The 19,927-nt window shown below is 45.2% G+C and overlaps 1 protein-coding gene across 4 annotated transcripts in view; it reads right to left on the minus strand.

Moving 5' to 3' along the window:
* Ogdh (oxoglutarate dehydrogenase) overlaps positions 1 to 17,253 on the minus strand; it is a 65,986-nt gene extending 48,733 nt beyond the window's left edge. For all 4 annotated transcript variants that reach the window (XM_041668745.1, XM_041668748.1, XM_041668747.1 and 1 more), the window contains exons 1-2: positions 17,135 to 17,253; positions 10,462 to 10,709 (exon numbers count right to left, since the gene is read on the minus strand). In XM_041668745.1, the coding sequence (XP_041524679.1) occupies positions 10,462 to 10,683 (222 nt within the window). In that variant the 5' untranslated portion in view covers positions 10,684 to 10,709; positions 17,135 to 17,253. The remainder of the gene's footprint in view (positions 1 to 10,461; positions 10,710 to 17,134) is intronic.
* Positions 17,254 to 19,927: the final 2,674 nt, after the last annotated feature.

Consider the following 19,927-nt stretch of genomic DNA (forward strand, 5'->3'; position numbering starts at 1 on the left):
TGTGACCTTCTTTTGTGCCTAAAACGCCAGGTGATTGGCTGAAGACAACAGACAAAACCTCTGCTTGTACTAAAGTTAGCCAAAAAACCAGGTTCATACCAGTATTCTTGGGTTTCCAGAGGGGAAAATAAAGGTTACGCAGCTCCAGTGGTTCTTCTCAAACAAACTGACAAGAGAAGAGTGCCCCCATACTGGGTTGGGACTATACCTAAAGAACCCCCTTTGAACCACGACTGCTGTCACACTAACAGATAACCATCAGAGGCTACAGTACACAGCAGCCTGCCACACCTACTTGGCAAAACTCATACTACATATACTGAATAAATTTAAATATGCTATTTAAATATTCTTTTAAAAAAACTTAGAGAAGTGCAGGATATCATTTGGCCACAGGTAACCAAACTAGAAGCACTCTTACCTGGTGACCATATTCTCTTCCTAGCAGCCTTAATGAAACAACTTTCTTCTTGGGAAGGCCAGAGACCATTCCCATTTCTCTCTTGCCTCTGCAACCCTGCATTTTACCCACAGCTCCCATCCCCCAGTCCTGCCTTCATCTCTCCCACCCCTGATGTGCCAACACATCCACGTCATTGTCCTCTATAATATCCCAGTCCTGGGTTTGGGGTTCTCTTTACTGACCACCGACTTCTAAGATCCTTGCCTTCCCCATGTCCTCCTCAGATACCTAGATACCCATTCATTCACCTCACACGGGAGTCACTGTAAACACCTGGATTTACCACTATCTCGGATAGTCCTGTTGGTCTCCTGCATATATGTCAACTTGAGAGTCTATGAATTTATCGCTCGTCTGTCTCCATGCTGCCACAACAACTGAAGTCTTATCTTCGCAGGAATGCAGGAGATCACCACTAGGGCTGAGACATTAGTGCTTGGTCTGTACAAGAGGAAGCTTCTGTAAATGTAAAAAGTTTCAGGGGGCTGGAGAGATGGCTCAGAGGTTAAGAGAACTGACTGCTGTTCCGGAGGTCCTGAGTTCAATTTCCAGTAACCACATGATGACACACACCCATCTATAATGAGATCTGGTGCCCAGAACACTATATACATAATAAATAAATTTAAAAAAAAAAGAAAATGAAAAAAAGTTTCAGGGGGAAAAAAGTCAACCCCCTCACCCCCAATTTCTGCTCAGTGCAAACTAGAAGACGGAAGGCCACTCACTAAGGCAAGTAGCAGCACTGGTGGCATAGATGAAAACCTGACCAACCCCAATCTTCTGAGTGATGAAAATGAGCCTAAGCCACCAACCCCAGTTCTCTGAATCAAATGTATTCCCACCTTCATTATCCCTTGTTATCACCTGGATAAAGTCCACCATCAATGTGAAAAGGGCAGCAATTTCTACCTTCAGAAATATGTCTGGGGACCAGGAAGAAGTAAAAAGAAAGAAAGCAACAGCTAGGTCACTGGGAAACATGATTCACAGAAGTTTCCTGCAGCTGGAATAGTTTCTTGTCCACAAGACAAACAGAGCTGGACTCTGGCTCCAGGACAATGAGGGTGGTGGAGACTTCTGAGTCACGTTGACCTTCGCTCTCGGCCCCATCCACCACACCCATTTTTAAGGTCACTTGCCTCTCCAACCTCTTACTTGGCATGTTTTGCAATAAACAAGGAAAATATGTCTCCTTGCCTAGATTAGTACTAGACTGCACAAAGTTCACAACATTCAAATCTCTGAACAGAGATAAAGAAAAAGGTTAAAATATCACAGTAGGTGGACAAGGTTATAAATGATACTCATAGAACAGAAAGCTGTCAGGATTATGTCTGGATAAGAGGTGCCTATCCCAAGGCACCAGTCTCTGCACCTACTAAGCAATTTTGAAAGTATACATAGTTTTTTTTTCTTTTTTTGGGCATATTGTATATGTGTGCATACATGTTTATGTGTATGAAGAATCTGTAGGTCATGTGGGCACCAGGGGTATCATCTTCCACGACTGCTCTTTACCATAACTTTTTCAGACAGGGTCTCTCACTGTACTTTGGGCTCACTGATGCAGCTAGACTGGCTTGCTAGAAAGCCAGGGATTCTATCGTTTCTACCCCCCACCCCCGTGATGGGACTACAAGCATGCACTGCCCACTGTAGCCGTATTTTTAATTTATTTACTTTTATGTGCATTGATGTTTTGCCTGCATGTATGTGAGCTGTCATGTGGGTGCTGGGAATTGAACCCGGGTCTTCTGGAAGAGCAGTCAGTGCTCTTAACTGCTGAGCCATCTCTCCAGCCTACTGTGGCCATATTTTACATGGATGTTAGGGATTCAATGCAGGTCACTGCTTTACTAATTGAGCCACCCCATTAGCTGAAAACACTTTTTTTTTTAAAAGAGTTAGTTGTACAGTGCATGTGGGGAGTGGGTGAAGGGCATTATTTTTGTTTTGAGACTGGGTCTCACTCTGTATCCCAGGCTGGCTTTGAACTCATAGAGATCTACCTGTCTCTCTCTGTCTCCCCAATGTGGGGATTAAAGGTATGCACCACCATGCCTAGCAAAAACATGGGTTCTAAAAACATGGTTTTGGCCAGGCAGTGCTGGTGGGTTTAAGGTTATAACCTTTCTGTCAAAATGACTTGAAACAGATTTCAAATGCAAATAATTTTAATACTATGGTTGAAATAAAATGAAGTCTGACTTCCCACGTTATTTATAGAAAACCAAAAGCACTTAGTCCTGTACTGGTACCAGTCAAAGAATAACCAACGACATGTGACAATAATCCAGCGGTATGGGTAGGGCGGGTTCAAAGGCCTACCTACTACTGATAAATTTTTGATGAATCCCAGCATTATCAAATATATACCCTTGATTATTAAGATCAAATGCTAATTAATCTTATTGTTATCAATATGAGCTACAGGGAAATAAGTGAAAAGGCAGATACTCCGAGTGACCCAGTGTCCACCCAGTGCCCTATGATCACCTACCCACAGGATGGTAAGTGCCATTTGGAAGGGTGAGCCCTGCTGTCCTAGCCACAGCATGCACAAGTAAGGCTGACTGCATGCTATCTATCCCCCTCCTCCAAACCTATGATTCTGTTCTTTCTCGCAGGCTCTGAGTCCTTCCAGAAAACACCCTGGGAATGATTTCCAATGTGAATGTGTGTACCTTGTGTGAACAGGTCTCAGGCCCGATGTGAAAGTAGCCAGAGTAAAGGCTAAGCACAAATGTTCAAAAAAAAAAAAATTCAAGAGGGTCATTCCAGCACTTGGGAGACAGAGACAGGAGGATCTCTGTGAGTTCAAGGCAAGCCTGATCTTTAGTGAGTTCCAGGACAGTCAAAGCCGTTACACAGAGAAACACTGTCTTGACAAACCAAAAAAAGATTCAAGAGGCTGGACTCCAGACACTTTCATCCCCTCAGGCAATCCCTAGGCAGAGGTCTCTTTTCCAGCAAGATATGACCACTGACCAGCACCATCCCATCTATGAGACAAAGCCTCAGGTAGACTGTGATCCATGCTTGCTGGTACTACAAACCCAGTTAAAACTAGAGCATGCCTGTAGTCCCACTACTCTTGAAGATGGCAGCCTGTAAATAATAGTAACGTATTGTTACCTAGCAGGTAAATAAAATCACAAGGAACTAACAAAGACCTAGGGAGACCACTACCAGATGTCATGCTCCATTACCGCAATGCTGTTGTTTTTACAGTACAGTACAGGTGACAGAAGTTTCTAAACTTTCTGTCTGGGTATGTGAATTAAACTGTGATGGATACCTAAAACTAACAAAGAAAGCTCCCTTAGCTCTGACTTATGGAGGGTACTGTAAGTAAGGCGTGCTGCACTGAACTACAGGTGGTCACACTATCAGACCACAGTCAAACAGGATGGAGGCTAGCCTAGCCAGTCAGTCCTACATGGTCTTCCATCCATACACATGCCCTGCCTCTCATCTCTCAGGGTAGAGTCTGTCTCTCTTCAACCCTTGAAGGCCGACATCAACCTGCACTTACCAATAGGTTCCAGTAGGAGACCTGAGCTTAGATCTCAGGAACTCTGCAGCCACTCCTTATCACTGGAACCTTCTTAAAACTAAGACCCAGTGCCTGAGAAGCAGGCCAGCAACGACTGCCAGCTATGAATAAGGCCTTCATAGACCCCGCCTAGAGTAGTCTTGGCTGCATGGGGACACGATGAGAAACCAGGGGCTTTCAGCTGACTGAATCAAGAGAAACACCACACTGTTACCACTTTAAGATATAGTTTGGGAATGGTTTGTTATACTGATACTCTAGGGAACCAAGCTTTCCCCATAGGAAAAATACTTTCCTATGGGAAACATACCCCGTGACTCTTCTCTTGAGCAGACTCAGGAGATTCTGCAGCAAAGGAGAGCACTTACCTCTGCCCAGCTCTATACGTGACATAACTCATGAGAGACCAGTCAAAAAATGGTTATCTGGGGTCACCTATGTAGATCTGGTTGGGGCCCACCTGGAAAAGGACCAAGCAATTTTGTCCTCCACAGTTGTGACTGGGCCTCCTGCGTAGGAGCCCTAAGCTTGCTGGGAAAAGCAGCTATTCCAAGACTTCTTTTAGAATGCTGAGGCTTCAAGTCACCACGTCCTCCCCTCACAAGATAACCACTGAGTTAAGCAAGAGTCCCAAGGGTCTCAGACCTGCAAGATAGTCTTGAATGGAGGGAAGGAGCCAGAGTGTAGAAAGCCTCAAGATTGTACAGGCTACCTCTACAATGTGAGAACTTCTGTTTTCTAAACACTGGCATTGGTTCCTTAGAACACGTAGAGAAAATGAGCTATTTCTTGGACTTACAAACAGCTCTTTGATTTTCTCTGGATTTTTCTGAATGCAGTCAAAGCAGTTGTCACTCCCATGGAATGAATGTGACTTGTAATGTAGATTATGCATATGGACTTGTATCTTTTCTGTTCTGACAGGTTCACTCGCAGAAAATAAGAAAATTTTGGTTTATGAGCATGAAAGAAAGCACAGGCCAAAAAGGGCAAGAGTTAGGCCAAATGAAAGTGATATCCCTCCTAGTTTCTGAATGCAGAGTCCCTCACTCCTACAGCAACCACCTGGAACTGTAGTTCCTACTGTACTTTAGGAATGGGCAAGCAAAAGACATAAGAAAAACACAAATAAAAAATGGCTATCAAGATGGGTGGTGGTGGTGGCACACACCTTTAGTTCCAGCAGAGGCAGAGGGAGGCAGAGGCAGGTGGATCTATGTGAGTTCAAGGCCAGCCTGGTCTACAGAGCAAGTTCCAGGACAGCTAGAACTGGTCCTGAGAAACCCTGTCTCAAAAAAGAGAGAGAAAGAAAAAAGAAAGAAGGAAGGAAGAAAGGAAGAAGGAAGGAAGGATCAATTAACAAATTCAGAAAGAAGGGAGGCTTTGGGAAGGTGGAGGTGTCATTCAAGCCAGGAAAAGGCTAGAGTGCTGCAGCCGTGAGAGCGCTCAATGGCAGGCAGGCAGAAAACAAGCAGGACCAATGACAGGTGCTGGAGCAACACGGGGAAAAAGGGGTAAAAGGAGCTGGTCCTTCAGAACCAAACTAGATTTATCTCAGTCAGGCCCAAACCAGGTAGTTGCTTCAGGAAGAACTAGATGCCATACTATACCTGGAGCTTAGGTACTGTCTCTACTGAGTAAAACAAGACCAGTTTCAAGATTGACAGGGGCTTAGCAGTTTTCAACTACCTGCTGCTTTTAAACATTAACAAAGGCTACTGAGATCACACATATGTGCCATCATGCTTGGCTAGTTTTGACTGTTTTTTGTAATTTTATTTATTTATATTTTATATATGAGTACATATATACCTGCATGCCAGAAGAGGACATCAGGTCCTATTATAGATGGTTGTGGGCCACCATGTGGGTGCTGGGAATTGAACTTAGGACCTCCGAAGAGTGGGCAATGCTCTTAACCACTGAGCCATCTCTCCAACCCTAGTTTTGACTGTTTTTAAAACAGAAAAATGGCTGGGCAATACCTTACACCTTACTCCCAGCACCCAGGAGTTCGAGGCCAGCCAAGGCTGTTGCACAAAGAAACCCTGTCTTGAAAACAAAACAAACCACCCCCACAAAAATAGATGTCATCATTCTAAGTATCCCCAACAAATTATGATATCAAAAAAAAAGATAACAGGCTACCACCAAAGGTTCTTAAAAGCATTCAATGAGAAATACCTATAACAGATAAAGTCTCAGAGAAGACCAAACTTAGAACAAAAGGATAGTAGACCTGGTGCAGAGGCAGATCAAGTAAGAAAACAGAACACTGTGGAGCAGCACTGGAAGAAGGGACATAGGAGCTCTATCCTGTGGCAATATTTTTGCCACACACAGAATTTTCACAATTATATATTCTTTTTTTTCTATGAAATACTGGGGATTGAACCAGGGGCCTCATATATGTTGGGCAAATACAGTACTACTAAACTAAAACCCAGCCATCTTTTTAAAAAGTCGCTTCTGTGGTTATTGTTTTCTTTTTCAAGATAGGATTTCTTGGTAGCTCTAGCTTTCTTGGAACTTGTTTTGAATCAGACTGGCCTCAAAGTCACAGAGATCTGGCTGTCTTTGCCTCCCAAGTGCTAGAATTAAAAGCATGTGCCATCACGGCTGTCTTGTTTTAAATATGGTCATACACGATGGCTCATGTCTGTAATCCCAGTACCTGGGAGACTGAGATAACAGAATCACCATAACTTCCAAACTAGCCTGTGCTACACAATGAGTTCCAGTCAGTCTGGTCTACAATGTGAGACCAAGATTCAACCAAATAAATAATATCAGACAGAGACATAGCTCAGTGCCCAAATCATTGCCTCATATGCACAAAGCCATGGGTTTAATCCCAAGCATCACAAAAAGGGGGAATGGGGTGGTAAAAGCAAGGCATAGCAGCCCACACCCACAGACCCTACTACTTGAGAGGCTACAGCAGGACTGCTTGAGCACAGGAATTCAGGGACCTGGGCCAGGGTCTGAGCGACACAATACAACAAAACAGAACTCCTTAAAAAGCAAAAATTAAAAAAAAAAGGCCCCTGAAGTAGTACCCTGATTGGATTCTGAGCAGCATACAAGTAAAAATATGTTTATGCATATGCATATTTAACTATAAAGCAAAATACAAAAGGCTGGAGAGACAGCTCAGTGGTTATGAGCACTTGCTACTCTTCTAACAAATCACAATTCAGTGCTGGACTGTGGTGGCACGTCTTTAAACCCAGCACTTGGGAGCAGAGGCAAGCAGATCTCTGTGAGTTCAAGGCCAGCCTACAGAACTCTACAGAGCGAGTTCCATGACAGTTAGGACTAAATAGAGAAACTCTGTCTCAGAAAAAAAGAAAACAAACAAAAATACCCCCAATTAAGTGCCCAAAATCTATGTCAGGCTGCTTATAGTTATCTGTAACTACAAGTCCAGGGGATCTGACGCCACTAACCTCCCCACATACATTCATCTACACACACACACACACATACACACACACACACAAACACACACACACACACACGCACATTCATAATTTAGAAGGGCAATTTTATGATATTTGCAAAGATTTAAATACAATCAAAGATGTAATTAGAGAATTACACTGTTAACTGTATTCAGTGTGGTCATGAAAACACCTCCTTATGCTGGGTGGTGGTGGCGCACACCTTTAATCCCAGCACTTGGGAGGCAGAGACAGAGGCAGATGAATCTCTGTGAGCTCGAGGCCAGCCTGCTCTACCAAGCGAGTTTGAGGCCAGGTTCCAAAAAGCTAGAGAAACCCTGTCTCGAATCCCACCCCCCAAAAAAGAAAAAAACACCTCCTTTTGAGGCAGAAGCAGGTGGATCATGAGTTGAAGGCCAGCCTGGGCTATATGATTTCAAGACCAGCTTGGTTACATAACAGAGACTCTGCCTCAAAATTGACAGACAGACAGGCAAATAAACAAATAAATTTAAGTTTGTCCTATTGAACATCTTTCACCAGCAGCCCCCATGACCTCTCTGAAAATCATTATTGAAACTGACCTCAGACATTTCTAAAATAGAATTTACCAGTGCGGTTAAATTGGCTGACCAGGCAAGCCTCCAGGATCCTCTGATCCCATCCCCAGCACTTGGATTATAGGCACATGTTGCCACATCTGGCTTTTCATATGGCTGCTGGGGGGTCTGAACTTATGTCTTCATACATGTACATCAACCACATCATCCACTGGTCCATCTCCCAAGTCCCCAAAGCATTTTTAATAAAACTGAAGCATTCCTAAGGTTACAGATCCTAACATTCTGTGGATTACAAGTATCTTTAAAAATCTGACTTAAACCTGGTGGTGGTGGCACATGCCTTTAATCCCTGCACTTGGGAGGCAGAGGCAGAGGCAGGTGGATCTCTGTGAGTTTGAGGCCAGACTGGTCTGCAAGAGCTAGTTCCAGGGCAGTTAGGGCTACACATAGATGCCCTGTCTCTGAGGGGGGGAAAAAAAAAAGACTTAAATTAAGGGTCATCTCCCTCAAAAAATGTGTATGTACCATGTGTGTGCATAATACAATTTGAGGAGGACTATCTAGCGGTAAACAAGGCAGGAGAGATATCAAAGTGCTGTCAGACTACAGCCAGAATTTCTAGAGGGCCCAGCCCTTCAATCAGCCTTTCTGGTCCTCCCTCTACAGGTAGAAGGGGCAGAGCAATGCCTAACTCTGTAAAAGTAGCCCAGACTCGTCAGGCAGTGGTAGCGCACACCTTTAATCCCAGTATTTGGGAGGCAGAGCAGCAGGATCTCTGTGAGTTTGAGGCCAGTTTGGTCTACAAAAGCCAAGTTCAGGCCAGCCAGGACTAATACATAGAGAAACCTAGTTTCATAAAAAGCAAGAAAAGTTTTTTTTTTCTTCTGCCAGTTCATACAGTAAATGAAGAATCCTTGAATATGGTCCCAATTAGGTTTGCCACCAGAAAGCTGCCAGCATCTTCAACATCACTTTTCTCCTTAAAGAAGGTGATATTCGTATGCTCAAATGCCACATGTACATGAGAGTCGTCTATAAGGTGTCCAAGAACACAGGTGGCCAGAATCAGAAGCAGCAGGTTTGGGAAGGGCCCAGGTAAATGAGTCTGCTGATTCAGGCCCACCGAGGAACCACCACTATCAACATATAGAAAATGAAAGAGGAGTGAGGATGAGGTAGGTATATAAGAGCAGGTATATGGGTGCCATGGGTGGGGCTGTTTGTTCTTTGAATTGTTCATGATATTCATCCAGGGTCTCAAAAAAAAGACCTGAAGTTGAAACAAATAAAAAACTTAGTCACAGGTCAATGGATAACAGGCACAGGATGCCTTCTGTTGAGGTGACTCTGTGATTGAATAGGGCAAACAGGCCCAATTCACAGGAAAGGTAAACATCTTGGCTGAGCATGGCCTCCATGAAGATGATAATCATCATGCCTCTGCCATTTTCTTCTTTTCTCTCCAAAAACTTACAGATGAGGAGCTGTGGAATATAAACTCTTACATCACACCACACTGCAACCACTCCATGTTCCTTATCCAAAAGCTAAGAAACCTATAAACAAGCCGGGCAGTGGCAGCACACACATTTAATCCCAGCACTCAGAAGGCAGAGGCAGGAGGATCTCTGAGTTCAAGGTCATCCTGGTCTACAAAGTGATTCTAGGATAGCCAGGGCTGTTACACAGAGAAACCTTGTTGCCAAAAACCAAACCAAAACAAAAAACCCTATAAGCAGTCATTGGCCACAAACAGACCAAACCAATTCTGACACTACTAAGATGACTGGGCTAGCCCAGGGCAAGTGGATATATTGTGATAGTTTGGGGATTCACATCTCCACATTGTCTGAACAAATTGCCCTCAGAAAGGGTTCAGGAAAACAGTGCAGAAAAGAAAAGGGTCTAAGAAGAAAGTGCCCATGTAGATGATACAGAAAAATCAAAAACAGGAGAAAAAGAGAAACAAGGATCTAAACCAGTTTATATAGAAATTACATGTACTGAATTTATAATGTCACAAATACATGTGTTCTCTCAGAGTAGCAAGGACGAAGAGCATCTCGAGGTCCCATTCTTTCTCACAGACTTTCTTCAGAGGCTTCATCCTAAAGCAAGCTTTGGGGAAATCCTGGAGCGCCAGTCTTGTGCTTCCTCAATGTTCGCAGGACCACACTTGTATTTCCTCATATCCTTGAAGGGCTACACATGCTTCCTTGTGTGCTCAGAGTGTTGAGTTTATTGCTGGAAATCATTCAAGAAGGCTGTGTTCTCCGGTGAGGCCACACTGAGTCTGATGCAGCTGACATGGTAGGTGGTGTTGGGGTCCAGTTGCCTGCCTGCCCACCGACTCTCCTAGGTACACTTACTTACCTGGCAGTCAGTGAGCACCTAACCAACACACACAGCACAGGAACTCTCTGTGAGCCTTACCTTATGTACACTTTTGGGATTCTCCAACCAGGCACAGTACATTTCCTCCACATAGTTCGAACTAGTCCCACTAAGAAATGGTTCAGCAGCTACAGGTGCGGAATAGCACCGAATCTGTTGAAACGTCCTAATTGCTGCTGGTTTGTTTTGTGACAATGTCTTAACAGTCTGGGAGGCCGTCAATGGCCTCAACTTAGCAGCACAAGTCCTTAAATGAAACATTTTGTCCTGAAGCCTTCCACAAGTGCCTGTTTAAAAAGAGAGAGAGAAGTTTTAGGAGAACATTAAGGAGATAAAACTTGCCCAACTGTTCAGGAAAAAGACTCTAGCTTGAAAGGTATTCATACCAGCCAGTGACTTGCTCAATGCCCAGTCCACATGAGAGCAAGACAGAGCATGACTGTCAAACTGACATACTCACATCCCTGCAATGCCTGGATTAGCCCCAGAAAAGTAGGCACAGAGTTGCAGACTTGATCCCATCTGACTTGGGATCTTTACATTTATTTATTTATTTATTTTAAAGGTAGTTCCCAATCAGCTACCCTGAGAATCCAGGCAACTAGCTGTAGGACTAAGATTTAAAAAAAAAAAAAAAAAAGATTTATTTAGTTAGTTATGTATACAACATTCTGCCTGCATAAATGCTCGCACGCCAAAAGAGGGCACCAGATCTCATTACAGATGGTTGTGAGTCACTGTGTGGTTGCTAGGAATTGAACTCAGGACCTCTGGAAGAGCAACCAATGCTCTAAACCACTGACCCATCGCTCCAGCCCCCTCTTTACATTTATTATGTACTGTCTAAAATGACTGCAAAAAAAAGACAACAAGGATTGGTTAAAGATTGACTATAATTGCAAAATGGCATTTTCTACTGTATCCAGAAATCATTGAGTATTCTCTGTGCTCTTAGTATTCTGGGGAAGTAGAAGTGTTGCATAGGAACTGGGGCAATAGCTCTGAAGTTAAGAGCACTGGCTGCTCTTCCTGAGGGCCAGGTTCAATTCTTAGAACCCACTTGGCAGCTCACAACTTTCTGTAACTCCTGTTCCAGGGGATCTGACACCCTCACAACAGACATACATGCAGGCAAAACACCAAAGTACATAAAACACAAATAATTTTTTTAAAAAGGTGTTGCATAATGACATACACCTGTATTCTCAGCAGTCTGGAAGCTAAGGCAAGAGCATCTAAATATTAAATACATACAGATATATGTATGATATATATACTTATATACTACTACTCATAAATATGTGTACTTATAGGGAGGCCCAAGGTCAATCTCTGGTGTCATTCCTTAAGTGTTGCCTTCCTTTTTGGAGACAAGGTAGCTCACTCGCCTAGAACTTATCACATAAACTAGGTTTGCTGGCCAGGGAGCCCCAGGGATCCACCCGCCTCTGCCTCCCCAGCTCTAGGATTACAAGCATGTACTACCATACCCAGGTCCTTGTGCAGTAAGAACTTTACTGATAGTGGCACAAGTATCAATGATACCCATATGCTGTGTAAGCATTACTTACTAGACCTGACCTGCTCAGTATCTTTGAACCAAACAGTAGAGACAGTAATTACTCTTGTCGCTCTCATTTGTTTGTAATTATAATACAAATATTCTATGACTAAAGAATTATAACTTACAAGTAGGCCAACGTACAATTATAACTTATAAGAAGCTAACAGAGATGTTTGAGAAATTCAAGTTCCCAAGATAAGTAAACATCAGTCACCTTGGTATGGCAATTACTCTAACTCGTGAAACATTAGTGGAGTATCTCCATTTTCTAGTACACGGCCTACTTAGCCCGTCTAACTGCATGCAGGCTTTCATCCAGTACTTCCAAAGCCAGATCGCTGAAGGAGCAAGTCTCTATACCTGAGTCTGAAGATGGCTGTGCTCTTTCCCTAGCTGTGGCTCTGCAGCATCAGAGGTGCCCAGGCCTGCAGGGGTCTAAAGCAGGCAGACTAGTGAAGGCAGAAGGGAAGAGGCACTTTAAGAGGTTGCATTATGGGGGCTGGAGAGATGGCTCAGTGGTTAAGAGCATCGCCTGCTCTTCCAAAGGTCCTGAGTTCAATTCCCAGCAACCACATGGTGGCTCACAACCATCTGTAATGAGGTCTGGTGCCCTCTTCTGGCCTGGAGACATACACACAAACAGAATATTGTATACATAATAAATAAATATTTAAAAAAAAAAAGAGGTTGCATTATGACACACACCTATAATCCCAGCACTCTGGAGGCTGAGGGAAGCCTCTAGAGGCCTCTAGATTTCCAGCCGGAGTTACTTATTTAGATAGACCCTATTTCAAAGAGAATTTAAATTTATTTATTTGATGTGCATTGGTGTTTTGGCCTGCTTGTATGCATGAAGGTGTCAGATATGGAATTACTGACAGTTCTGAGCTGCCATGTGGGTGCTGGGAATTGAACCCACTGGAACTGACTGGAAGAGCAGTCAGCATTCTTAACCACTGAGCCAACTCTCCAGCCCCTTGATTTTTTGGTTTTTGAGACAGGGTTTTTCTTTGTTGCAGTCCTGGCTGTCCTAGAACTCACTTTGTAGATCAGGCTGGCCTGGAACTAACTCAAAGATTTGTCAGTCTCTGCCTCTCAAGTGCTGGGATTAAAGGCAATGGTATGTTCTGAAAGAGTGAAAATTCTGAAATCTTTATAGAAAGCATGATAATCTGCCAACATTTTATTAAAGTATATACAGAATTCCTGTTTCTTGCTAAACTCAGCCCCAAACATAAATGTTAAATTTAAAACAAAAGTCTCCAAAAGGTGGAGAAAGCAAGCAAACTGACTTGAACCTTGAATCTTGGACAGAGCACTGACAGAGCACCGTCCTTGTGCCACAGGTTCCAGATTAATGAACAGAGGAACTCTAAGAAAGGTCAACAGGCAGCCGTGCGGTGGTGTGAAGTGCCTTTAATCCAGCACTTGGGAGACAGAAGCAGGCGGATGTCCGTGAGTTGTCCGTGAGTTTGAGGCCAACCTGGTCTACAGATTTAGATCCAGGACAGCCAGAGCTACACATAGAAACCATGTGTCAAAAAACCAAAAAGAAAAAATAAATGCTAACAGGTGTAGACAAGAGAAGGCACAAAGCCTATGCTCTTAAGTCAAAGGATAGTGACAGGTGCAGCAAAATGAAACATCTAAACTATTTTCCTACTACAAACATCAGAGAAGGTACCACAGCTCCATCTTCAGTGACGTCAAAACACAAATGAGGGACTTTATCTCCACCTTTACTCCAGCGACAATCAGCTGGGGCCTGATTCCAGCAGTAATGAGGGCACATTCCTCATACTGGGTGGGGACCACAACTACAGCGGTAACGAAGTTCTTAGACGTGAGGTAGCATTCTCTGCTATTTAGCAGTCAGAAAATGCCTGCTCTACTCTGCTTAAATATTTAAGAGCCAGACATGGTGGTGCATACCTTTTATCCTAGCACTGGAAGGCAGAGACAAGAAGATCTCTATGAGTTCCTGCCTCAAAAATGAATGAATGAATGAATGAATGAATGAGAGAGAGATCTGGGCCAGCCAGAGATATACAGTGAGACCCTGACTCAAAAATAAGTAAAAAGATGAGATCAATTCTCATACCTTCTCAACTTACACTAATACCAATATATCACAGCTGTTAAGACTACCATATCTGGATAGGGCCAGGTGCCGTAATGCGCAACTTTAATCCCAGCACTCAGGAGGCAGAGGTTCAAGGCCAGCCTGGTCTACAAAATAAGTGGACAGCCAGGGCTACAGAGAGAAATCCTGTCTTAAAAAACAAAGCAACAGCTGTGCAGTGGTGACGTCTGCCTTTAATCAAGGCACTCAGGAGGCAGAAACAGGTGGATCTCTGTGAGTTCGAGGCCAGCCTGGTCCACAGAGCAAGTTCCAGGACAGACTCTAAAGCTACACAGAGAAACCATGTCTTGAAAAAACAAAAACCAAAAACAGCAACAACAAAATTTCCTGATTTGGTAAAAGGCTTAACTACACATATTCAAGAAGATAAACAGACCCTAAAGCTAAACACTACAGACATATCATAAACTTATAAAAACCTTGTGAAAAACTACAATGACGCATTATGACCAAGAAAATGAAATTAAGAAAAGGTTTGGGACCGCTTAAGTGGGTGAGAGTGTTATATAAGCATGAAGATCAGAGTTCAAATCCCTAGAAGCTACTTGCAAAGACAGGTGTGGTCACTCATGTGCATCTGTAAGTCCAGTGCTGGGGGAGGCAGGAGGAGGACTGCTGGGGCTTGCTAACTGGCAGTCCAGCTCCAGGGAAGATCTTGTCTCAAGGAATAGAAAAACTTAAAAACGGACAGTTTTTAAATACTAAAGGAACAGAACTGTCGATCTGAAATCATCCAACAAGAGCTGCCAAGAAAACTCATCACTTTGGTTGAGGCACTTGCTGCCAAGTATGACAACCCAAATTGAATCCCCAGGATCCGCACGGTGGGAAAGTGACTCTCTGAAGTTGTCCTCTGACCTACACATGCACACGCAGTGCCAGGAATGGTGTGGCATGCCTGCAAACCCTAGCATGCAGAAGGCTGAAGCAAGGGGATAACCTTGGGTCCAAGGTAAGCCTTGGCTGTATGTACTAAAGTAACCCAAAGGAAGTCAGTACAGAGAAAGAGGAGAAATGAAACTAGAATAAGCAAAATGGAAGACTTAACATTTAACATGCCACTATAAATCCTGACATCAGAAAAAGCCCAATAGGCAGGAGGATAAAAATAAGAGTATATGTTTGTTGACAAGATAGTAATAATGAACATAAGATCGAAAACACATTATTTCACAACAAGTGGTGGTGGCACACACCTTTAATCACAACACTTGAGAGGCAGAGGTAGGCAGATCTCTGTGAGTCTGAGGACATTCAGGTCTAAAGAGAAATCGTATCTTGAAAAACCAAAAAGAAAACCCAAGTATTTCCAAGAATGGCCCTATTATCTAATAAAGCAGAGCAGTGAAAAGGCAACTACCAGAGACTGAGAGGAACATAAATAATGCAAAGGTCAATCTGCCCGAAAGATAAGCAAACCTAAATGTGTACAAACCAGGGGGAAAACATCTGCAAGATGGATCAGGGCCACCAAACCTGACCACCTAAGTTCAATCCCCAGGACCCACACGGTGAGGAGAAACCCAAATCTCACAAGTTGTCCTAAGGAATCTACACAAGCGCTGTCACATGTACATGTTCCCCTACACACAAATAATGTAACTTTTTAAACAGAAAGAAAGAAAACTGCCTAATATGTGAGGCAAAGGGACAAGAATAGAAAAGAGAAAAAGACAATGACGGTGTCACGCATCCTAACGTCAGCTACTAAGTAATCTACCCAGGGGCCACGTCAAGGGCAGGACCACAAGACCGGGCAAACTAGGAAACTCCAACAGTGCCCTCTGCTCAATGTCACAGCACAGGATGCACAGACGCAAGTCGGGCCCATAGGGTAATGAAATCCACAGGGAAAAAAAACATTTGTTTTTAGTTATTTGCTTCTACAGAGAGGTCAAGAAGCTGAGTTGCACAGCTGAATTGGCGTCACTATTTACAGATAACACCTCTGACTGACGATCACCGTATTTAAAGTGTTTACACGCCCTTCGAGGCCTCGATCGAAAACTGGCTGACCCCACTGACCCCACTTGGGCCCGTAGAGAGGTGTTCCTTGAGTGACCTTTTGACGTCAAGGGTCTAAAACTCCACCCTCCAATGGTAATGCCGCCATTTTCTCATCCCGCAGAGCGAGTCAGGAAGTGGGGCTACGCATGCGCACATCACCTAGCGCTGCGCTTCTCATTTCCCTTTAATTCCCTTTCCCCAGCCTCACCCTGCAGCTACCCCTATGCGCTACCCTCGGGCCTCCGGTCTGCACGCTCGTGTCCGCCACGTGACTACTCTTCCCGAGCTTGTCATCTCGGCTACTGGCGCACTGCGCGTGGGTAAAAGGCACACGATCTGGTAACTCCTGCGAGGGCACGGTCGCAGGCTTCCCAGTCACTCGGAAGGATAACTCGGGTCTGTCACACACACTCTCGCGAGGAAAGCGGTGCGTGGACGGGGTTTCTAGGGAAACGAGTGTCACCTTGGCCCGCTGCCGGTTTCACCTCACACCGGCAGGTGGGGCTGCCGTAGGCACCAAGGTCAGCGCCTTGACCGGGCGCGGCGAACACAAGGACGGCGGCCTGCTGGGGCCAGGGCACGCAGGACAAAAGAACGCGCGCGGGCCGGAGGAAGCGACCGGGCCACGTGACGCGCCGCGACCTTGGGGTTCTCCCGAGCCGCCGAGCCACCGACACCCAAGCCCGCCGCCTCCGAGGCTCCGCCGCCAGAGCCAATCGCGCTCGGGCCGGCGACCCCCGGCGCGCGTCCGCGTCCGCCAATCTCCGCCCGCCAGGCGGACCCTGCCGTTCCATTGGCTTCGACGCCTGTCCGTCAGGCTCGTCCCCCGCCCACCATCGCCGCCCTCCGTCAGCCCGACTCGGTCCGGCTTCACGCCCGTCACTCGGGTGGCCCGGCTGCAAGGGCGTATAGGCCTCCCCCTCGGCCGCCGGCTCCAGCTGGCAAGCGCCGAGCCGCCCAGCCCTGGACCGAGCCCGTCCGCCGCGCAAGGTTACCTGTCTGCCGTTCTGCTCCACCCGAGTGAGGCGCCGACACCCCACTCCGGGCTCCAAACTCTCAGCCCCGCCCCGGCGTGTGGCGTCAGCGCGTAGCCCCGCCCCGGAGGAGCGGCCTGCCTCAGCGACGGGCTGTGGGCGTGTCGTGATGTCACAGAGTTGCCTTTCCGTCCCTCTCCGGCTTCGCGCCAATGCGGAGCTTGCAGCTGGCCAAAGTCAGCCTGTTGCTCAGCGCGCTTCCACTGTCATTAGTTAGAGGTGAGAAGCTTCCAGAGCCTGGTTAAGACTCTAGTAAACTCAGGGCGTGTGGGCACTCTGGTCATTGCAGCGTTTGACAGGCCCAAGGCGAAGCGTCGCGACTTTGAGGCCCACAGGCTTTGGAGCCAAAACAAGCACTAAACAGCTTTTCTCTATAGCTTTAGAACCTATCCTGGAACTAGCTCTTGTAGACCAGGCTGGCCTCGAACTCACAGAGATCCGCCTGCCACTGTCACTGCCTCTGCCTCCCGAGAGCTGGGATTAAAGGCGTGCGCCACCAATGCCCTGCTAAGATCTACATTTTTGAACACTTGTTTTGCAGCCGTCTTGCGGAAGAGGAGTTAGTGAGCCCCGTTGTATATCAGCAACCTGTGACTTGGGTGTCCCCTCCTGCTTTCTGACAGGAAGCTGTTGCTGGGTGGGATTCCCCTGGATCATCCTGGCTCCAGAGCCTGCTATAAACAGGCAAAGTACCACTAACTAAACTATCGTGCTCCGCCGATCATAAAATTCTCCCAGTGTAAAAATGTTGAGCCAGATTTGGAGGTACACACCTGTAATCCCAGAACTGTGAAGGCTGTGACCAATTTGAGGTCAATGTGGTCTACATAAAGATCTTGAGGGCAGTGTGGGCTACATAGCTGGATGCAAAAGGGGAGTCTCAAAAAGGGGAGTGGTTCATTTCAACTCATGTTTTTTGTTGGTTTTTGTTTGAGACAGTAGCTCATGCCTGCCTAAACCTCACCATATAGGCTGGTGTTGAACTGTTCCTTTTGCCTCCATACACCAAGTACTGGGATTATAGATATGTAATGCCAGCTTCATGCTCGTAGCCTTTAACTCCACTCTTATTTCTGTTTTTTAACAGAGTACAGATTATAGACTCAAAGTTTTTGCTGGACAATAATACAGATTTTAAAATACTTTATGATTTTACCCTTGCTGTGTATGGCAGATGGTGCCAGTGCTCTATGGGCGAGATGGTTCTGGAGTCCTCTGCCTTACTGGAATAGAAGTAAGTGAGTAGGGCTGGAGAGATGGCTCAGCGTTTAAGAGCTGGTTATTGCTAAGTCCTGATTTCTGAGGTTCAATTCCCAGCAACCACAATGTGGTTCACAACCATCTGTAATGTGATCTGGCGCCCTCTTCTGGCCTACAGGCATACATATAGGCAGAACACTGTATACATAATAAATAAGAAAAATCTTTAAAAAAAAAAACAAAAACAGAAGTCATGAGATCTGAATTTTAGCAGCAGTGCACGGGCCATAGTGCACAGGCAGAAGCAGCAGAAAATGGCACAAGTGAGTTGTCTTCCTTCTCAGGTATTGGAGTTCTTGGCCCTACAGGTGATAAAGCTCTTATATGGGTCTAGGAAGCCAAGATTCCTCAGTTAGATTAGAATTAGAACTTAACCAAGATTCCTTGGTTAGAGTTTGTTGCAGATTAAAGGCAGCCTAGGTACTCAAATTCCTTGTCTGAGATCTAATAAAGAGTCAGAGAAAAGTGTCAAGTGTTTATGGCCAAGGGTCTGGTACCCCACAATATAGCATTGGCTGATGTTGAGCGCTAAGGAATCCTGCTTTCCCAGGCCTACAGAAGAAAGTTTTCTTTGTGCTATAGCCTCAGCCCTCACTACCAGAAGTAGGCAAGAAAGGACACTCAAGTAAATACTTTTAAGATTTGACCCAGCCAAATAGTGGTATCCAACACCTTTTATCCAAGCACTCAGGCGGCAGAGGCAGGTGAATCTCTGAGTTTGAGACCAGCGTGGTCTACAGAGCAAGTTCCAGGACTACACAGAGAAACCCTGTCTTGAAAAACAACATCAAAAAAAAAATTAAAAAATAGCCGGGTGGTGGTGGCGCACGCCTTTAATCCCAGCACTCGGGAGGCAGAGGCAGGCGGATCTCTGTGAGTTCGAGACCAGCCTGGTCTACAAGAGCTAGTTCCAGGACAGGCTCCAAAACCACATAGAAACCCTGTCTCGAAAAATCAAAAAAAAAAAAATTAAAAAATAAATAAATAAAACTGAACCTGCTATTGCAACACCAGGGAAGCAGCACAGGACAGCATCTCCCAGTGTCCTCAGGAAGGGAGCTTCAGCATCCTGTTTATACCAAAGGAAGAGTTTGGTTTATTCCCAGTTGTGACTCTTAGCACCAGCCACTGAGCATGTGTTTTGAACACCCACAGCTGTAATAAAACACCATGACTAGCAGGCGGTGGTGGCACACTCCTTTAATGTCAGTATTCAGGAGGCAGAGTTCTAGGCAAGCCTGGTCTACAGTGAGTTCCAGGACAGCCAGGGCAGTTACACAGAAAAACAAAAAAACAAAGAGAAAACCACCATGACCAAAAGTAAACTATGGAGAAAGGATTTAGTTTATTGTATAGATATTGAAGGTAAGGCAGAAACTGAAGCAGAGACCATAGATGAACATTCCTCACTGGTTTATTCTCCATGGCTTGCTCAGTTTGCTTTCTTGTACAACATAGGACCACCTGCTCAGGAATGGCACTGCCTGGGCCCTC

The sequence above is a fragment of the Microtus oregoni genome, unplaced genomic scaffold (assembly GCF_018167655.1).
Source record: "Microtus oregoni isolate MIOR12 unplaced genomic scaffold, Mior012 000019F_ref0000042, whole genome shotgun sequence".
Taxonomy (NCBI): domain Eukaryota; kingdom Metazoa; phylum Chordata; class Mammalia; order Rodentia; family Cricetidae; genus Microtus; species Microtus oregoni.